General features: G+C 41.4%; 1 protein-coding gene across 1 annotated transcript in view; it reads left to right on the top strand.

Annotated features, from left to right (window-relative positions):
- LOC126483610 (dnaJ homolog subfamily C member 13) overlaps positions 1-20,456 on the top strand; it is a 380,828-nt gene that overhangs the window by 145,158 nt on the left and 215,214 nt on the right. Inside the window, exons 14-19 of the mRNA XM_050106649.1 lie at positions 1,830-2,038; positions 2,158-2,317; positions 2,414-2,559; positions 2,639-2,768; positions 3,146-3,348; positions 17,721-18,006. Coding sequence (XP_049962606.1) covers positions 1,830-2,038; positions 2,158-2,317; positions 2,414-2,559; positions 2,639-2,768; positions 3,146-3,348; positions 17,721-18,006 — 1,134 coding nt within the window. The remainder of the gene's footprint in view (positions 1-1,829; positions 2,039-2,157; positions 2,318-2,413; positions 2,560-2,638; positions 2,769-3,145; positions 3,349-17,720; positions 18,007-20,456) is intronic.

Raw genomic sequence — 20,456 nt, 5'->3', positions numbered from 1 at the left:
TTTAACTGCTAGAATGTTAAATGATGCTTTTATTCCTTTTTTATTTTTATATAGTTGAAAATTCATACCAAACTGATTTGTTTCCCTTCAGAATTTAGCATTAGCTAAAAAGAGAAAAAACAAAAAAAAAAAAAAAATGTGTATTTTCGTTCCTCACAGCAGCAGTTCTATTTTGTTAAGTGCTTGTTCTCCTGAATTTATTTTGTTATAAATTTTGACACTTGCTGCTAATTGTTCCATCTGGTGCTTCTGTTTTTAGCTTTTCAGTGTTGATTTCCATTACAACCTTCCATTATGCGCCTCTCATTACACAAAGTTCTAAGTGGCCTCTTCTGAATGGGTAAGTGACAGGAGGAGGCTGAACTGAAACAGTGATGAGCCAATGACCTTCAGAAATCTATCTGAAATGGATATCTTTGTAGAATCTAGTGACATTAAGTTTCATGGAAGGTTATTTTGGTTAGAGATTTAACTGACAAAACTACAAAGGCAACAGGACTGAATATCCTTTTAGGGCAGCAGTATTAGAGTCCATTAGCATTTGACACACACTAATTATTTCAGCATTAAAGGCATTATTAATCAGATGATAGGAGATTTCTTTAAATGAAAACAATAATTACTTAAAAAAATTAAGCATTTTTGGGGTAACTTTCATATGGTCTCATTTGCAGGCAGTGGCACAAGAAAACTGCTAGAGATGTAAAATAAATATTGTTATTTGATGTACATAACTGGCTTTCAACAGCTTTAAAAGATTAATTAGAAGTGAATCTAAAGTGGTGCCCCCATGTGCTTCAGGGACCATGTTGGATTCAGGAGCTGCATAATTGGTTTAGATGAAACTCAGCTTATGTACGCATTTATTAGTGTGTCTGATGAAAAGAGCAGAAGACACTCTTAATTTCAAAAATAGTTCATTATTTTTAGAGTGGTGCTTTGCATATTTTTATGAAAAATGCCAGCTGTGATGGAATTTAACAGCAAGGTACCACAATAAATAATCATCACTAACCAGACGTTTCACATAAATATTGAAGAGAGAAATATACACTGACATACCATAATATTTGTTGTTTTGTATAGGTGATACAATGAAATGAACAATTGAGTTTGACCACCTACCAATCATATTTTCTACCAATTTGAAAGTTTCATTCATTTTAGGCTGTGAGTATGTTTATGAACTGGAGATTCTTCCATACAAAAATTAAATCCCAGACCTTCATTTTAGAAGGCCTCGTGTAATAATCGTGCCTCTTTTCCTGTTGAGTGTAGTACTGACATACAATACACAACATAATCTTAAAGACAGATGGGCATTTTGGTTAGTTAACATTTTCTTTTTCTTTTCTTGTAACAAATGTTGGCCAGCATGGATGCTATGTGACCATGTCTCATTTGCTGTATGTAATTATTATTTGGCTGTTGACATTGGCCATTGACACTTCCTACTCCGTCCATCATATGGTCACGAGTCTCTTTGTATGCACATTCTCATCTTTCCTTTTCTTACTCCACTGCACAATTTTGGCTCATTTCGGTATTAGCAGTATCTAGGAATCTTGTATTTGTTCCTCTGTTGATCATTTTTCTTTCTATTTTTGTTCTTTAAGAATTTAAACTACAAATTCCTTATCCTGCACATTTCTCTTAATATCTGTAGTTGTAGGAAGTTCTGTAATTATCCTTTCACCTATTTGTGAGGGAAACTATCATATCGTTTGGTTAAACTTCAGTTGTTAGTTGTTTAATTTGTGTATTATTAAAAAAAAATCAAAATTTTTCCCATTTTGTTTATTACTGTTGTGGTATGTTTTAAATATTAGACAAGAGAGGAGCTCCGTGATGCTTTGGAGAATGAAATACGGGCATTTGTATCAGATCGTGATCTCGCAGGGAATGCCCTTATTGCGTGGAACCACAGTGAATTTGAAGTTCAGTATCAGTGTTTAGCTGATGAAGTAAAAATTGGGGAATACTACCTTCGTTTGCTGCTAGAAACTGAAGATACACCGGATTCACCCATACGACGTTCGTAAGTTTAACATATTTAAAACCAACCTCTTTTTTAGATAGTCTCTCTTTTTTAAGAAATAGTGGAGATATCCACATGGGAAAAGATAAATTGTGAAAACTGGAATTCCTTGGTTCTAGGTATGAATTTTTCAATGATCTGTATCATCGTTTTTTGCTCACAACTAAGTCCGAAATGAAGTGCACATGCCTGCAAGCAATGGCTATAGTATATGGACGACATTTTGAAGACATTGGACCATTTAGTGATACAAAGTATATTATTGGAATGTTAGAGAGGGTAACTTTTTCTTTACAGTGAAAAATTGTGGTTTATGATAGAAATTCCTTTATGATTGTTAAAATTGCTGCTAGTAATTTTCCACTGCTTTACCAGTGTACAGATAGGATGGAACGTGATCGCTTGGTCTTGTTTATCAATAAATTGATACTCCATCGGCGCAATGTGAAAGAAATCCTGGACGCAAATGGTGTTAGGGTTCTGGTTGATTTGCTAACACTAGCTCACTTACATACAAGCAGGTGAGTTTATCTGCAAAGAAAAGATTACTCCTTACTCTGCATTTTAAATTTGTAATTATTGACAAATGTTACTTTTTAGGGCAGTAGTACCAACACAAACTAACGTAATAGAGGCTGGCCCAAATATGGTCCAAGAGACTGAGAAGGAATGGCATTTTGGAAATTCTGGAAATTCAGGAGAGCGAAAGGGCCCATTTAGCTTCAAGGAGGTAATTTTTCCCAAAAATTGTGCTTGCAAATTGTATTTTGCAAGTGTTACTTTGATGATAAGCTTCTGAAATAACAAAAATACAGCATTATTGTATATAGATTTATTAGTTGCAGATTAAAACAATATTCTCAAAATAATCACTGAGTGTTAACTATGAAGTTTGATACTGATGCAAGCTGCATTGTACCTGAAGATGAACACTGTACTTGCCTCTGTACTATTGTTTCAAACTGATTTTTTATACAGGTGATACAAACCTAACTTCAAAACTGATTTGTGATCTGAAACAATGTATTAATGTGTTGCTGTAGCTTGAGTACAACAATTTCATAGAGACAGAAAGTTATTTACTATGCTTAAAATTTTTGTTTCAAGTTAAAAGAACTTTGGAATACTGGTGTCCTGAATGCTAAAACAAAGTGCTGGGCACAAGGCATGGATGGCTGGAGAACACTGCAACAAGTGCCTCAGTTGAAATGGTGCCTTTTAGCTAAAGGAAATCCAGTTTTAAATGAAAGTGATTTGGCTACACTCATATTGAACATACTCATTCAAATGTGTCAGTATTTTCCTAGTAGGTAAGTGCAGTTTTCTGTAATGTTGGTGGTGTATGCCCATTAAGTTGAAGACAGGATTTCTACTTCTCACAATATAATTTTATGGTAGGGAATTTACATGTATAAAAAGTTATACATCTTCAGTTACTTTAAAACTGAATATAATTTTTGTTTGTGGATAATTTCATTTACAAGAAACTGCATGTAATAAGACCTGCATTGTTTAAATAGTAGAAGATGGTTTTTGTAAAGTGGTGATGAGCTATTGCACTGTGAAGCATGTAAAAAATAGCACACATTGCTAGAGTCATAAGTGCACTTGAAAGCAAATATTAGCTATATCTCCATGAAAATCAGTGAATAAATTTTTACTGCCAGAATTAAAATTGTTCAGTCACTTTGCAATACATACTATGCCATGTCAAAATTCCTGTGTAATCATTTGGATTTCAGACTGCCACAGTTCCTCTAAATAAATTTGCTGAAATTTTGTGACAATTCTCTCATCAAGTGAATGGCTGATTACTGCTACTATTCTAACTTAATGGCTCTATATCTTTATAGTTTGACTGTACTGTTGGATATGTGTTAAAACTTCATAGTAAATTCATACATAAAATTGTATTTACATAGGCTATTGAAATTTTACAAGATAAAAGAGCTTGAATTGTCACATGAAAGAGGATGCCTTGACTGCAGAATGCACCTCCATATCCTTGATTGGAAGCTGACAGATATGTGTTAGGAGTTCTAGGTTCATAATATACGTTAATGTGTTTATGGGTAATTCTTGTTATTAATTGGGCTTACTCCCAGATGATGAAATTATATTGGTTAGAGCATCATTAGGAGAAGGCTGCAGGATTTCAGATTCACTTTGCCATTAAATTAGTTCTTAGTTCCAATAATGTTCTCCAGTCTCTTAAGTTCAACTCTCCTTAATTTTTTGAAATTCTAATGCAAACAATTCTTTTTAAAATTGTATCATATTACATGTTGTGACTTATTGTGAATAGTGCACACTCCATTTCAGCACTTGACTTACATGCATCTTGGAAATAACTGTTATACATTTTGATCATTTTCTCCAAACACTGTACAAACCACTAGCTGATAAGCAGCACATGCAAAAGTTATAGCCAAAACACCACACAGTTTGGCTTTCATAAATAAAATGTATGTAAAATGCTACAAATCAGTGATGGATTGCAGTTGGGTATATCACTACAGATAACAGTATTGTTGACCTGTTGTATTTTCTTCCAGCCACTGTGTGGTGCATGACCTCTTGAAAAGGGAAGTGTGCTTACGAGTGAAAAACTACATCAATTACTTTCCACACATTTTACTATTCAGCTCTCCTCCACATGGTGTACTCCAGGTAACGCTGAAGAGCTGATAACACTAGTTGCTGGACAATCTTTGGATCTCCTGCATAAAGCACATGTGACAGCACATGTTATCTGACACTGCAGCGAATGTAACTGGCTCTTCTCAGGGCCTCCTTACAATAAATCCTGAACAGTTTATCAAGAAGGGATAAGCTGGGCCAAATGCCAGGTAGATAGTGATATTGACATCGTAGCCATTCAGGAAACCCATTTTGACAGTGAAGACCACTTAACCAAAATAAGGAAAATACCAGGATAAGAACTGTTAGGAGTCACATATCACTGTACTTACAGAGTTGCTACATATGTTTGCTCCTCTGTGTGAAACATATTCACCTGATTAGGACATCCATGACCAACAAGTCATGAAGTCATCGTCAGAAGGGGAACTTTAACAGTGACCACACAAAATGGAAATATAGGACCAATGATTGCAACAGTGAAATATTAATGAACTGGGCTGATGATAACAATCTATTTCTACTATTTGATGCAAAACAGAAGGGCTCTTTTAAACCAGTAGCTTGGAATGTAGAATACAACTCTGATTTGTGCTTCGTAATCAAAGATGATAACATACCACTGCAAGGAACCTGCAGAGTACTTAAAGATTTTTCACACAGCCAACATTAATGCCTATGCTGGAGTCTATTTCCCATTGAAATGGTTCACAAGAGCAGTGACTGAAACACCAAAGAATACCATGCATAGGATTTACATACCAGGATGGAATGATGGTGTGAAGAACTATACAAGGAGTTCCTCTAAGGAGAGGACAAACACACTGGGCTTGGCTTGATGTGAGAAATGGTCAGAAACAGTCATGAACCTTGACTTCAACAGACCTATAAGAGAAGCTTCAACATTTTTAAAGAAATTAGGGGGAAGTCTTAAAGATGCAAGAGATGAAGTGCCCTTACGAATCATGTTGCGGCTACTTCAAGAACTCCATGGGAGCAAGCTTGCACCACCCATATGAAAAATGAATTCTTATCTTCGAAGCTATGTAATCCTTACCAACTCAATTTGGTGTCAAAGTGAGAAAGGCACCAGGCTCCAATGAAATTTCTTGAGTTCCTTCTAAACTGTGGTAAATATACCAAAAAATGGCTAGCAGAATTCTTTACTAATATAATGGGGGGCGAGAATCTCAAATGAAATGAAAAAGTCCAATGTCGTCGCTATCCTCAGGCTAGGAAAACCAGACGATGAGCCTAAAAGCTGTCATGCAGTAGCCCTTCTTAGCTTCCTATACAAACTTCTTTAGAGAGTCATCAACCAAAACATCTTGGCTATAATACTTGAAAAAATTCCAATTGAACAGGGCAGTTTTTGCACAGATAAGATAATGTCACTCATTACCTACGTAGAAACAGGCTTTCAGAATTGTTTAAAAACCTCAGTTGGATGCATAGTTCTCTCAGCAGCTTATGACACAGTATGGAGACACAGTCTTATCTTAAAAAATAATCTAACTTATTAGTAGCAGGCTTACTGAGAGGTCATTCCAGGTCGCAGTGGGCAACAGAATAAGCTTTTCAAAGAAACTAAGTGACGGACTTTCTCAGGGAAGTACATCTCCTATATGCATGAAACTAGATCTTGCAAGTTTGAATATGTCAATGACTGGATGCTGGCAGTGGGACATAAAAATTTTAAAGAAATGGAAGCCATCTTAATGTCTGAGCTCACGATAATGGGAACTTACATTCAAAGATGGAAACTGAAACCAAACTCCACCAAGACAGAGATGGCTTTCTTTCATTTTTGCAATGGAGTGGCAAATATACAGCTCCAGGTGTATTTTGGTGACAGACTGCTACACCGCAATCAGCACCCAAAATATCTAGGAGTTACATTGGAGTGGACACTGTCCTACAAAAAACATCTGGAAAGCACCGTTACAAAAATACAAACTATGAACATCATTCTACATAACCTATGTGGAACAATGTGGGGCTCCACTGCTGAAACTCTGTGCACTTTAGCACTTGAACAGGTCTACTCTGTTGTAGAATACGGTGCCACACACACACACACACACACACACACACACACACAAATGCTCAATGCAGTGCTGTATGACCCAATGAGAATTATCAGTGCTACACTAAATCAACACCCTTAGAATGACTGTCCATATTGCGCCACATTTTGCCCCCTGGACTTCAACGAAAAGCAGTCCCTGTGTGTTTAAATGCATACAAAAGAACCTGCAGCTCCCTATCCACCAAGATACAGTTATTCTAGAAAGAAGCCAGCTTCAGTCAAGAAAACCATCCATGGTAACAGCCTTGGAACTGCACAAGTCTCAGTTGAACTCAACTGCCTTGAGGGAACAAGACTGGACAGAGGCTTGCCTTCCAAATTGCTAGAACTTTTCCTCCATAAGAAAGAAACCCCCTCTGCTTTCGACCAGTCACATTGAACATGTACAATGTTGTCGCTAACAGAAATTATGAATACCGAACTTCTTTGCATGTTTGTGGGTGCTCTGCGAAGCTGAGCCGCCATGAACATGAAGTAAGCCATTCTGATAGGTATATGAAACTTTGTCATATACAGGGTGTTACAGAAAGGTACGGCCAAACTTTCAGGAAACATTCCTCACACACAAATAAAGAAAAGATGTTATGTGGACATGTGTCCGGAAACGCTTAATTTCCATGTTGGACCTCATTTTAGTTTTGTCAGTATGTACTGTACTTCCTTGATCCACCGCCAGTTGACCCAATTGAAGGAAGGTAATGTTGACTTCGGTGCTTGTGTTGACATGTGACTCATTGCTCTACAGTACTAGCATCAAGCACATCAGTATGTAGCATCAACAGGTTAGTGTTCATCACGAACGTGGTTTTGCAGTCAGTGCAATGTTTACAAATGTGGAGTTGGCAGATGCCCATTTGCTGTATGGATTAGCACGGGGCAATAGCCGTGGCGCGGTACATTTGTATCGAGACAGATTTCCAGAACGAAGGTGTCCCGACAGGAAGACGTCCGAAGCAATTGATCGGCGTCTTAGAGAGCACGGAACATTCCAGCCTATGACTCGCGACTGGGGAAGACCTAGAACAACGAGGACACCAGCAATGGACAAGGCAATTCTTCGTGCAGTTTACAATAACCCTAATGTCAGCGCAGAGAAGTTGCTGCTGTACAAGGTAACGTTGACCACGTCACTGTATGGAGAGTGCTATGGGAGAACCAGTTGTTTCCGTACCATGTACAGCGTGTGCAGGCACTATCGGCAGCTGATTGGCCTCCACAGGTACACTTCTGTGAATGGTTCATCCAACAATGTGTCAGTCCTCATTTCAGTGCAAATGTTCACTTTACGGATGAGGCTTCATTCCAACGTGATCAAATTGTAAATTTTCACAATCAACATGTGTGGGCTGACGAGAATCTGCACGCAATTGTGCAATCACGTCATCAACACAGATTTTCTGTAAACGTTTGCGCAGGCATTGTTGGTGATGTCTTGATTCGGCCCTATGTTCTTCCACCTACGCTCAATGGAGCACGTTGTCATGATTTCATACGGGACACTCTACCTGTGCTGCTAGAGCATGTGCCTTTACAAGTACGAGACAACATGTGGTTCATGCACGATGGAGCTGCTGCACATTTCAGTCGAAGTGTTCGTATGCACAGATTCGGTGACCGATGGGTTGGTAGAGGCAGACCAATTCCATGGCCTCCACACTCTCCTGACCTCAACCCTCTTGACTTTCATTTATGGGGGCATTTGAAAGCTCTTGTTTACGCAACCCCGGTACCAAATGTAGAGACTCTTCGTGCTCGTGTTGTGGATGGCTGTGATACAATACGCCATTCTCCAGGGCTGCATCAACGCATCAGGGATTCCATGCGACGTAGGGTGGATGCATGTATCCTTGCTATAGTTCAATTCTTTTATCTTGGCGGCTCGCGCATGCCCGCCCAGACGCGTGGGACTGCTGCGTTGCCAGTTGCACACGACGCACGTGCCAATAGAAGCAGCGCCATAGTATAGCTAGTTCGCAAGCTTACGTTTAGGGGGGAGCGCGCAGTTCATGAAGTAAAGCCACCACGGCCGCATTAACCCTTTCGCTGTTACAAAGACGTGATCCCTGCATTCCGTGCTGTGCGCGATTTTGTCACTGCACTGCTCGCCTGTGCAGACACATGGTGTTCCCACTGCTTTGACACACTTATCATTCGATTCCACAAAAACTATTTTGTGACGTCAGATGTGCAGAACGAACCTAAACTCGGCCGCCAACATAAATGACGCGCACTTTAACGGAGGACATTTTGAACATTTCCTGCAACAAAGTGTTTGAAGTCACGCTGGTACGTTCTGTTGCTGTGTGTTTCCATTCCATGATTAATGTGATTTGAAGAGAAGTAATAAAATGAGCTCTAACATGGATAGTAAGCGTTTCTGGACACATGTCCACATAACATATTTTCTTTCTTTGTGTGTGAGGAATGTTTCCTGAAAGTTTGGCCGTACCTTTTTGTAACACCCTGTATATGTTCTTGACAAAATAATTTGTATGTAATAGAGTTCATTGTGTTTGTAAACTATGTGCTGTAGCTACACTGATATTGGCATTGGTTTTTAAATGATATGAACAGTTTTTGCAGAGTAGGGAATGAAGATTAAAAGAGAGATATTACAGGAGACAGCTTGTTCTGTTTGTCCTTACAAATCAGAGCATCCAAGTTGGTGCTGTTTTTGCCTTCTGGAAGGCATTTGATATAGTTTCTCACTGTTACTAAGTGAACAAAATCTGATTTTTTCTGAGTATCTGACAAGATTTGTGACTGGATTCAGGACTTTTGTAAGAGATATGTTATTCTTAACTGAGTGTAATACACTGTTGCTTCTGACATACACCAAGGGAGTATTATTGGGCCGTTACTGTTTGCAATATCTATAAGTTAATAGCGGATAATGTCAGAAGCTCCATGAAGCTTTTTGCAGACAATGCTGTTGCCTGTAAGAAGGTTGCAATGCCAAAAGACTAGCAGATTTCAGGAAAACTTATAGTGTGTTGATGATTGCTTTAGAACTGACAGTTGACCCCAAACAAAATTGAATGTGACATATAGTGCATAAATGGCCACAGAGATCCATTAATGTTTGATTATGCTGTTATTAAAAACTCACTGGAAACAGTAACAGTCATAAAATATGCATCGAGAATAACCTGAAGTGAAATGTTCACGTAAAACTGTTTGCAGTAAAAGACTGAGATTCAGTGGAAGAACCTTATGGACATGTAATTCATCCATGTAAGAAGTGGCTTGTGAAACACTTGTCCAATTGAGCGTTGAGTATTGTTGGTCAGTCTGGGACCCTCACCAATCAGGATTTAGAGATGATACAGAGAAGAGCCAATGGCACATTTTGTCATGTGACTGTTCAATAAGTGCAAGAATGTTACAGAGATCCTTGGCAAACTACAATGGCAGTTGTTGCAAGAGAGGCATTGTGTCTCGTGTAGACAGGTTTTGAAAGGGTATGTTCGAAGAAGTGTCAGTCGGCATGGTACTTCCTCCTGCACATTTTGCAGAATAACCTTGAGGAGGAAATTTGAGAAAGTGGAACTAATACTGAAGTTTATCAATAGTTGTTCTTTCCAGGCACCATTCGTAAATGGAATAGAAAATGGGGGAAATGATAGTGGTGGGTGAAGTACTGTAAGATTGTAGATGTTGTTGTAGATGTTGATGTATGAAGGGTCCAATAACAATGTTGAGAATGTCTTGCAAGGTACTGTTTTTGTCATTGAACTTCAGTTCTTCTTAAAGTAATCTTCTTATTGTCTGAGACAGTATATTCTCACAAAGCCCTTAATGAAGAGTCCACTTTGTGGTCCTTGGTAATGATTTATTAATAATATTTCGAAGTGTGCATAGCCGCTAATATGGAAAATACCTCTGCCTACAGGTGATCCCTTTCCCTTCATGTAAGAGTGTAGGTCCCATGGAGCCAGTTTGGGCTACAATACAGATTAGTTAGTGTTTTGAACTGGGATTATACTTGTTTTGATAGAACTGTGAGAATGAACATTGTAGTGGAGAAACCAGGTCCCACTTGGACTCACATTGAGCAACTTGTTCTGTATTCTTTCAGAGAGCACAATGAAACTTCAAAATTATGAGGCGGAATTGCTGGCCAGTACTTAACTTCAGCAGAAATGTTAGCATGGCTGATACGCACATGAAAGTAAACACACTGCACAACAGGTTGGTCCCCTCAACCTGTAGAGAAGTCCCTGCCCTTTTTAACCTTCCCCAGTCTACCTATCCCCCCCCCCCCCCCCTCCCCTCTGCAAGAAAGGAACTATTTTTTCCAAAAGTTAGGATAGTGTCTGTGCTTTTATGTGTTTGTGTGTGTGTTTTGACAGTAAAGACATTTCTCCTGAAATTAGGTACTGGCTAGAAATACGCACTTGTAATTTTAGTTTTCTTGAGAGAATTCGATTTTGATGCAGAATTTAAGACGACATACCACAGTGTACCAGTATGCTGTACCTGTCATAGCTATAAGGATGATTGTGCAGGTATATACATTTGTAACAAAATTTGTGTAATTGTTTCACCTAAACAGTTTGCTCCCAGTGTCAGTTGGGCAAATATAATTACCAAATATCCAGAAATGTGGGTGTGAGATGTCTCAGTAAAATTGCTGTAGCAATGATATTTAATCATTTACAGTGTGGAATACTGATTATCACTTGGTGGAACTAAACCTATAAAACATCAGTTGAAAGTAATCCAAGCACTTCGCACATAATTTTTTTTTTTTTACACACTTTTATATCCACAGGCTGTAAATCTTTGACTTGATGACAATCAGTCAAGATGTCACACATGGCATCTTATAAAATCCCAGAGTGATACTGAAAGTGCTGATAAAATGTTAGCTTAAATCTTGCTGCACAATTGAATAATTGAAATTCTGGGATGGAATACACACACACACACACACACACACACACACACACACACACACACACACACACATTTCACACTCTGCGGTCTCCAGCTGGTAGTGTCCCAGAGACAGTAGTAGCCATGTGTGAAAGGAGTTGAGAGTTGTGCTTGTGTGTGTGTGTGTGTGTGTGTGTGTGTGTGTGTGTTTTATTGTATAAGAAGGACTTTTTTCTGAAAACTTAAATGCATAGCGGTCTCTTCATTGTGTCTGACTGTGACTGGACGGCACCTGCTTGTGGTGAGTAGCAATCTATTCTTCTCATATTCTTGCAAAATGAAATAAATTTTCTTGGATTGTGGTTGGTACTAAGTGCATACACTGCCTTTCGTTCTAAAGAACTTTTTTCTGCATCTGCTTTTTTTGAACCATTGGAAGTCAGTGTCAGTGAAAGATAAACCCAAGGAAGGCAAAGAATTTTCAAGGAGTGGTTGTAATTGTTCAACATACTGATTATCACTAAAATGTATTTAATAATATGAAAGAAGATCAGATGAAAAGGAGACAGACTACATAACAAGCATGGCTCAGACATCCGTATCTCAGGTAGGTGTGTGCATGGAAGTGCCATTTACTGAGAATCAGAAAGGAACTTCGCAAATGTTCACTGCTTGTGATGTTCATTTGTTAGACATGCTCGACATGAGGTTAGCGAGTCGTGTGTGTCTGACTCCTCTGTGGAAGCCAGGAATGTGGAATGAGAATTTAGAAGTGAAATTCATGCCCAAATCTGTGCTGTATATAATAAACACAGTATGTTGTGTGCATGTGTTCGTGTGAAATAAATGATTTCAAGTAGGTTGGGTGTCACTGAAAGACAGCAGTCAGATAAGACAGCTCATTATACCACTACCCCTTCTGTCATTGCTGTGGTGTATCCCATTAGACATGAATGACAAGTGGGTGGTGGAAGACATTCAAATCATGTTGGGAAACACAGTACTGCTCATGTCACGTGAAGCTCTGGAAAATCTGGCACTGTGGGTTCCCCACAGCCTTATGGAGGAGCAAAAGTTCAACAAAATGTCAACATCACTGCAGCACTTGTAGTGGTATCATATGTAGAATATAATTTCCTGTCCCATACTGTCATGAAAGATGAAACATGGTGTCATCATTTTGAGCCAGAGAGCAAGTGTCAGATCCAACAGTGGAAGTGAATGGACTCATCCCCACTGAAAAAATTTGAAGCCATGCATGTTAACTCAAGTCATAACGACCCTCTTCTTTGACTGTAAGGGCCAACTTGCTGATTGATTTTCTAGAACATAGTGCGACAGTTAAAGCAAATGTGGACACTTAGAAAAAACCAATGTGCGCCATCTCGTCCAAACGCCCTGGAATGTTGGTGGGCAGCATCACTCTGCTGCCGACCCATGTGTTGCTAAGGTTGTTTTGACTGTGGTGCAGAAATTGTGGTGGGAAGCCATTACACATTATCTATACAATCCTGATCTCTCCACATGCAACTTACATCTATTAGATGCCCTGAAGAGAGACATTCGTGGCCATTGATTTACTTCAGATGAAGAGATGGATGTCTGGGTACAATCGTGGTTCCATAGGCAGCTCCAAATGTTTTTCCACAAAGGCATTGATCATCTTGTCTCACTGTGGGATAAATGTGTTAACAGGTATGGTGATTACTTTTGAAATAATAAATAGTTTACCTACTTTTCTCCATGTGTCTCATTTTTATTTGACTGCTTCTTATTTAGTAAAAATTCAGCACATGAAATGAAATGATTTCAATCTATGGCAGACAGAGAGTGGATAGCATTTCTTCTAATAGGTACTTGTTGATGAAATTGCACGCCAAATTAAATTGAGAGTTACTGCTGTAAGCTTTCGTTAGATGAACAATCTCATGGTTTTCAAAATTAACACAACAGCTCTTGCATAGAGTATTCGTTCACTGTGCCTGTACTGAAACCATGTCCTCAAATGTTGGGTAGTAATGAGAGTGATTCTGAGATGCCTGCATCATTATGAAGGTAGGCTGCAAAGTTTTTAACTACCATTTATAAGTATAAATTCATCATATACTTTGTTCTAAATGAGGTAGCTTGGTAATGTCAGTGCAACAGTGTATTGTTGTTAAGTGTCGTGAACATTGATATGTGTAATTTTTGTAATGATACTGTAAGAAATTGCGAACAAATGCAATCTGCAGTTGTTTTTGATAAGTGATCACTGCCACATGTTTTGTGAAAAGAATGTTGAAGACAAATAACACACTGTGTAAAACATTTTTGCTTCAAAACAGTGTACTCCAGCACAGATGAAACTGAGTCAAGCCTGGGTATCCACACAAATTTTTCCAGGAAAGGTCCAGACTCTAAAATTGACATTTATGCTATAAATGAACTGGTGAGTTTAGAGACATGTTGTCACCCAAAAACTAATTTTCATAGGTGACATACCAAAAATTATTATACCCAAGACAACTGATGCTTATCCACTCAATATATGAATGAAATCTCTGTACTCCACTCTCTGGAGACTGGGTGGGCAGTGTGGGTTGAGTGGTGAGACTAGATCCCCCTATTGTCCCCCCTCCCCTTTTTGTACTCCAGTGGAGTCAGGGTAAGTTCACTTTAAATCTTTTGGTACTGAATAAATTAATGAAAAAGAGATTGTATGAACACTGCAAATATGCTGGGAACTGGGTATTCAGTTCATTTTTATTCTGAAGGTGGTGTTAATAATATTCAGATGTGTTATGTTAGGAGATAACAACAGTAAGAGATGCAAGACTGTCAGTAGAAATCTAGTATGAACATACAGACAGCATCATATATGAAGGTCTGCTTGGAGAGTGCAGTGGGGATCGTGTATGTTGATGCCAGATCAAAAACTTGATTTTAAAATTGTATTCAACAAGCTTCAAGACAGTGCGAAGGAAGTACTGCACTGTTGCATCATTGCATGTGCAATGTACCTCCACTGTTAGGTGCTGTTTTATAAATGAGTATTATACAGAATTGGAAGCAAATTTCCTGTCTCATCTAACATGATAAAATATTGATTGGAGTCTTGCTGAAGAAAGTTCATTAAGCTCAGTGGAAGTTATGTTGAAAAATAAAATCTGTTTTTGAAAAAAATAAGTGTTATGTACCCCTTTATTATTTATATAGTAGCTGATTAGCCAGTGTTACCCATCATCTGTTATGCACGAACAGAAATCAAAATGACCTGTAGCATAAAATCAAGGTTATTTTTCTAGCATATTTTAAAAAGTAATTCTTTTAATATGTGTAAACTGCATGTTACTATCTGTAATGAATTTACCAATATTAATTTATACATTGTTTTTAGTTCCACCACCAAGAGTAAGAGTAAATAAATTACTTAAGCAAAAATGTGTGTGTGTGTGTGTGTGTGTGTGTGTGTGTGTGTGTGTGTGTGTGTGTAACACATCCTATCCCCCCCTTTCTTATGACCCCAGCACTCTCTTTGTGTAAATACACTTATGAGCAAGAATTCAGTGGTGTTACTGCCAGTTTTTGGTCCTATTTTTGTTGTCACATAAAAGTTTGTTATGTGAGAAATGAACAATAATTTTAAGATTGTAGATGAACCCCAGCCTTGAAGAGATTAGAAGTCAAAACTCAGTTTCAACATTCAGTAAATCACTGTCCTCAGGTTTATAGAATTTTTGTATGACGGAGTTACAGATTTTGTGATGTCTCATAAAATTACTAATTTCTTGTTATTCATCTTAAAACCACTGCATTCGTATTATTTTTCATGAACTTTTCCTGTCCCTACTTACGATCATTGCATATCACCCTTATCCATAGTGGTAAAATGTCATCTGAACTGTCCCAGAAAACTATATCAAAGCAAAAATTAGTCATTTTTGATTGCTTCTACACATCAGTTCTTTGACATCCTTATACAAGCAAAAACACAAAAACTGGACAACCCCCATTGTGGGATTCTCCAATTAGTCATTTCTATCAAGTCTGATTCAACTAGCGCAGTGTGTTCCAGAGCTATGTTTGGAAACTGACGCTCTCTCTCTCTCTCCCTCCCTCCATCCCCTCCATCCCCCTCTGTCCCCCTCCTCCCCCCACCCTCACCTCCCCCTCCCTCACCTCCCCCTCCTTCCCCTCCCCCTCCCTCCCCTCCGCTCCCCCCTACCCTCCCCCTTCCCCCTACCCCCACCCTCCCCCACCCTCCCCCACCCTCCCCCACCCTCCCCCACCCTCCCCCACCCTCCCCCACCCTCCCCCACCCTCCCCCACCCTCCCCCACCCTCCCCCACCCTCCCCACCCTCCCCACCCTCCCCCACCCTCCCCCACCCTCCCCCACCCTCCCCCACCCTCCCCCACCCTCCCCCACCCTCCCCCACCCTCCCCCACCCTCCCCCACCCTCCCCCACCCTCCCCCACCCTCCCCCACCCTCCCCCACCCTCCCCCACCCTCCCCCACCCTCCCCCACCCTCCCCCACCCTCCCCCACCCTCCCCCACCCTCCCCCACCCTCCCCCACCCTCCCCCACCCTCCCCCACCCTCCCCCACCCTCCCCCACCCTCCCCCACCCTCCCCCACCCTCCCCCACCCTCCCCCACCCTCCCCCACCCTCCCCCACCCTCCCCCACCCTCCCCCACCCTCCCCCACCCTCCCCCACCCTCCCCCACCCTCCCCCCCCCCCTCTGCCCCCCCCTCTGCCCCCCCCTCTGCCCCCCCTCTGCCCCCCCCTCTGCCCCCCCCTCTGCCCCCCCCTCTGCCCCCCCCTCTGCCCCCCCCTCTGCCCCCCCCTCTGCCCCCCCTCTGCCCCCCCCTCTGCCCCCCCTCTGCCCCCCCCTCTGCCCCCCCCTCTGCCCCCCCCTCTGCCCCCCCCTCTGCCCCCCCCTCTGCCCCCCCCTCTGCCCCCCCCCTCTGCCCCCCCCTCTGCCCCCCCCTCTGCCCCCCCCTCTGCCCCCCCCTCTGCCCCCCCCCTCTGCCCCCCCCTCTGCCCCCCCTCTGCCCCCCCCTCTGCCCCCCCCTCTGCCCCCCCCTCTGCCCCCCCCCTCTGCCCCCCCCTCTGCCCCCCCCTCTGCCCCCCCCTCTGCCCCCCCCTCTGCCCCCCCCTCTGCCCCCCCCTCTGCCCCCCCCTCTGCCCCCTCTGCCCCCTCTGCCCCCTCTGCCCCCCTCTGCCCCCCTCTGCCCCCCTCTGCCCCCCTCTGCCCCGCTCTGCCCCCGCTCTGCCCCGCTCTGCCCCGCTCTGCCCGCTCTGCCCCGCTCTGCCCCCCTCTGCCCCCCTCTGCCCCCCTCTGCCCCCCTCTGCCCCCCTCTGCCCCCCTCTGCCCCCCTCTGCCCCCCCTCTGCCCCCCTCTGCCCCCCTCTGCCCCCCTCTGCCCCCCCTCTGCCCCCCTCTGCCCCCCTCTGCCCCCCTCTGCCCCCCTCTGCCCCCCTCTGCCCCCCTCTGCCCCCCCTCTGCCCCCCTCTGCCCCCCTCTGCCCCCCTCTGCCCCCCTCTGCCCCCCTCTGCCCCCCTCTCCCCCCCTCTCCCCGCCCTCTCCCCCCTCTCCCCCACCCACTCCCCTCTCCCCACTCCCCTCTCCCCCTCACCCATTTCCCCCCACCTCTCCCCCTGGATATGTCAAATGGCATATCCAGTTGATATTCACACTTCAACTGTATTTATCCCTTTACAATGATTTTATGAAATAATTACTGTGTGGGATTTATTGAGAATATTTCTCCCAATGTTATGAGGCACATAACTTGCTAAAACTTTTGCAGTCTCATTTGTTGTGAGGTTGACCGAGTCACAAGTTAGAAGGGACAATCAATTTTTTTTACTCTTTTACCTGCAGCTAGAACTGACAGTGTTCTTTACTTGTATCGTACGGCCAAGAAATGAACCATTCCCTAGAAATATCCTGCACACCAATTTTTTCATTTTCTTGGCTCACCAAACGTGTAGTTCAACACAACACTTTTTTCCCTCCATTTGCTGTTAGCTTTAAGTGCCATTTAGAATGTACCTTGTAGGTAACCATATAAGGTCATTTTGTTGCAGAGATGCTGATGATGCTATAATTCGACCACTGCCTAGAGTGAAGCGCCTTTTGTCTGATCCATTGTGTTTGCCACACGTGGTGCAGCTGCTACTCACATTCGATCCAGTACTGGTTGAAAAAGTTGCAACCCTGCTGTGTGAAGTCATGAAAGACAACCCTGCAATCTCCAATCTGTATCTTACTGGCGTTTTCTACTTCATCCTGATGTATACTGGCTCTAATGTACTTCCAATTGCCAGATTTTTGCAGTTAACACACATGAAACAGGCATTTAAAGCAAGTGATGTAAGTAAAAACTGTTTGCAATGTTATTTTATGTATTGCAATGACTATAATAAACATCAATCACTCATAGTGTAAATGTATCAGTTGCTATACAACGATGATAGCAAATTGTCTGACAGTCTGCGTGTAGTAATTAATTACTGTATTTTTTATACCTCTCGTATTAAAATGTCCTTTTTCTCGATTTTTCTCCTCTACTTGATTCTGAAAAATGATGTGATGTCTTTATCTTCATTTTCTTGAATGATTTAGCTCTGATGTAGTTTGCAGCATGTAAAGTAGTGAAAGTTTTTAGTGGTCTGCACTTATTTGATAAATTTTATGCACTTGTCATTGTCTTGATTTGTGTAGCATTTACTCTCTTGGATTAGATTATATTAAATTATAACAAACAACAAAAATGACTTAATAAAGGAAAAAGGCTAGAAGCAAGCTATGATAAATTAATTTGTGACAGCAAAAGTAGCTTCTTCAAGAGATGGTTGCTGCATCTATGACTAGTTGAATGTGTCAGCAGATCTTCATTTCATCGACATGCTAGAGAATGCTCTTCTTAGTGACTGGTTTGTCAGTAGTGCCGTACAGTGTCAACAACAATACCTTATATGTGACAGAATGGTTGAATTACTTGTCCATTTGAAAATTGCATGTCTTATTAGCCTGCAGATTGTGGTTAATTAAAGGTAAGTGGTTGCTACTTGGTCATTGTCACACTTGCTATAAAATTTTTTGTTGTCTGTAAATTTTGTTTCTAGAGGATCTTAATTATGGACTAGTGCTGCCAACTTTCATATGGCCGCTGATAAAAGGAATGGACTTCGTGCAAGCGCAGATGATAAGCTTTTTAAGTGGCATAGTATGGGAATTTAAGGAGATGGGACCTGGATAAACTGAAAGAACCAGAGGTTGTACAGAGATTCAGGGAGAGCATAAGGGAGCAATTGACAGGAATGGGGGAAATAAATACAGTAGAAGAAGAATGGGTAGCTTTGAGGGATGAAGTAGTGAAGGCAGCAGAGGATCAAGTAGGTAAAAAGACGAGGGCTAGTAGAAATCCTTGGGTAACAGAAGAAATATAGAATTTAATTGATGAAAGGAGAAAATATAAAAATGCAGTAAATGAAGCAGGCAAAAAGGAATACAAACGTCTCAAAAATGAGATCGACAGGAAGTGCAAAATGGCTAAGCAGGGATGGCTAGAGGACAAATGTAAGGATGTAGAGGCCTATCTCACTAGGGGTAAGATAGATACCGCCTACAGGAAAATTAAAGAGACCTTTGGAGATCAGAGAACGACTTGTATGAATATCAAGAGCTCAGATGGAAACCCAGTTCTAAGCAAAGAAGGGAAAGCAGAAAGGTGGAAGGAGTATATAGAGGGTCTATACAAGGGCGATGTACTTGAGGACAATATTATGGAAATGGAAGAGGATGTAGATGAAGCTGAAATGGGAGATACGATACTGCGTGAAAAGTTTGACAGAGCACTGAAAGACCTGAGTCGAAACAAGGCCCCCGGAGTAGACAATATTCCATTGGAACTACTGACGGCCGTGGGAGAGCCAGTCCTGACAAAACTCTACCATCTGGTGAGCAAGATGTATGAAACAGGCGAAATACCCTCAGACTTCAAGAAGAATATAATAATTCCAATCCCGAAGAAAGCAGGTGTTGACAGATGTGAAAATTACCGAACTATCAGCTTAATAAGTCACAGCTGCAAAATACTAACACGAATTCTTTACAGACGAATGGAAAAACTAGTAGAAGCCAACCTCGGGGAAGATCAGTTTGGATTCCGTAGAAACACTGGAACACGTGAGGCAATACTGACCTTACGACTTATCTTAGAAGAAAGATTAAGGAAAGGCAAACCTACGTTTCTAGCATTTGTAGACTTAGAGAAAGCTTTTGACAATGTTGACTGGAATACTCTCTTTCAAATTCTAAAGGTGGCAGGGGTAAAATACAGGGAGCGAAAGGCTATTTACAATTTGTACAGAAACCAGATGGCAGTTACAAGAGTCGAGGGACATGAAAGGGAAGCAGTGGTTGGGAAGGGAGTAAGACAGGGTTGTAGCCTCTCCCAGATGTTGTTCAATCTGTATATTGAGCAAGCAGTAAAGGAAACAGAAGAAAAATTCGGGGTAGGTATTAAAATTCATGGAGAAGAAATAAAAACTTTGAGGTTCGCCGATGACATTGTAATTCTGTCAGAGACAGCAAAGGACTTGGAAGAGCAGTTGAATGGAATGGACAGTGTCTTGAAAGGAGGATATAAGATGAACATCAACAAAAGCAAAACAAGAATAATGGAATGTAGTCTAATTAAGTCGGGTGATGTTGAGGGAATTAGATTAGGAAATGAGGCACTTAAAGTAGTAAAGGAGTTTTGCTATTTGGGGAGCAAAATAACTGATGATGGTCGAAGTAGAGGGGATATAAAATGT

Source organism: Schistocerca serialis, chromosome 6 (assembly GCF_023864345.2).
Source record: "Schistocerca serialis cubense isolate TAMUIC-IGC-003099 chromosome 6, iqSchSeri2.2, whole genome shotgun sequence".
Lineage (NCBI taxonomy): Eukaryota > Metazoa > Arthropoda > Insecta > Orthoptera > Acrididae > Schistocerca > Schistocerca serialis.
This window is presented reverse-complemented; position numbering and strand designations above follow the sequence as displayed.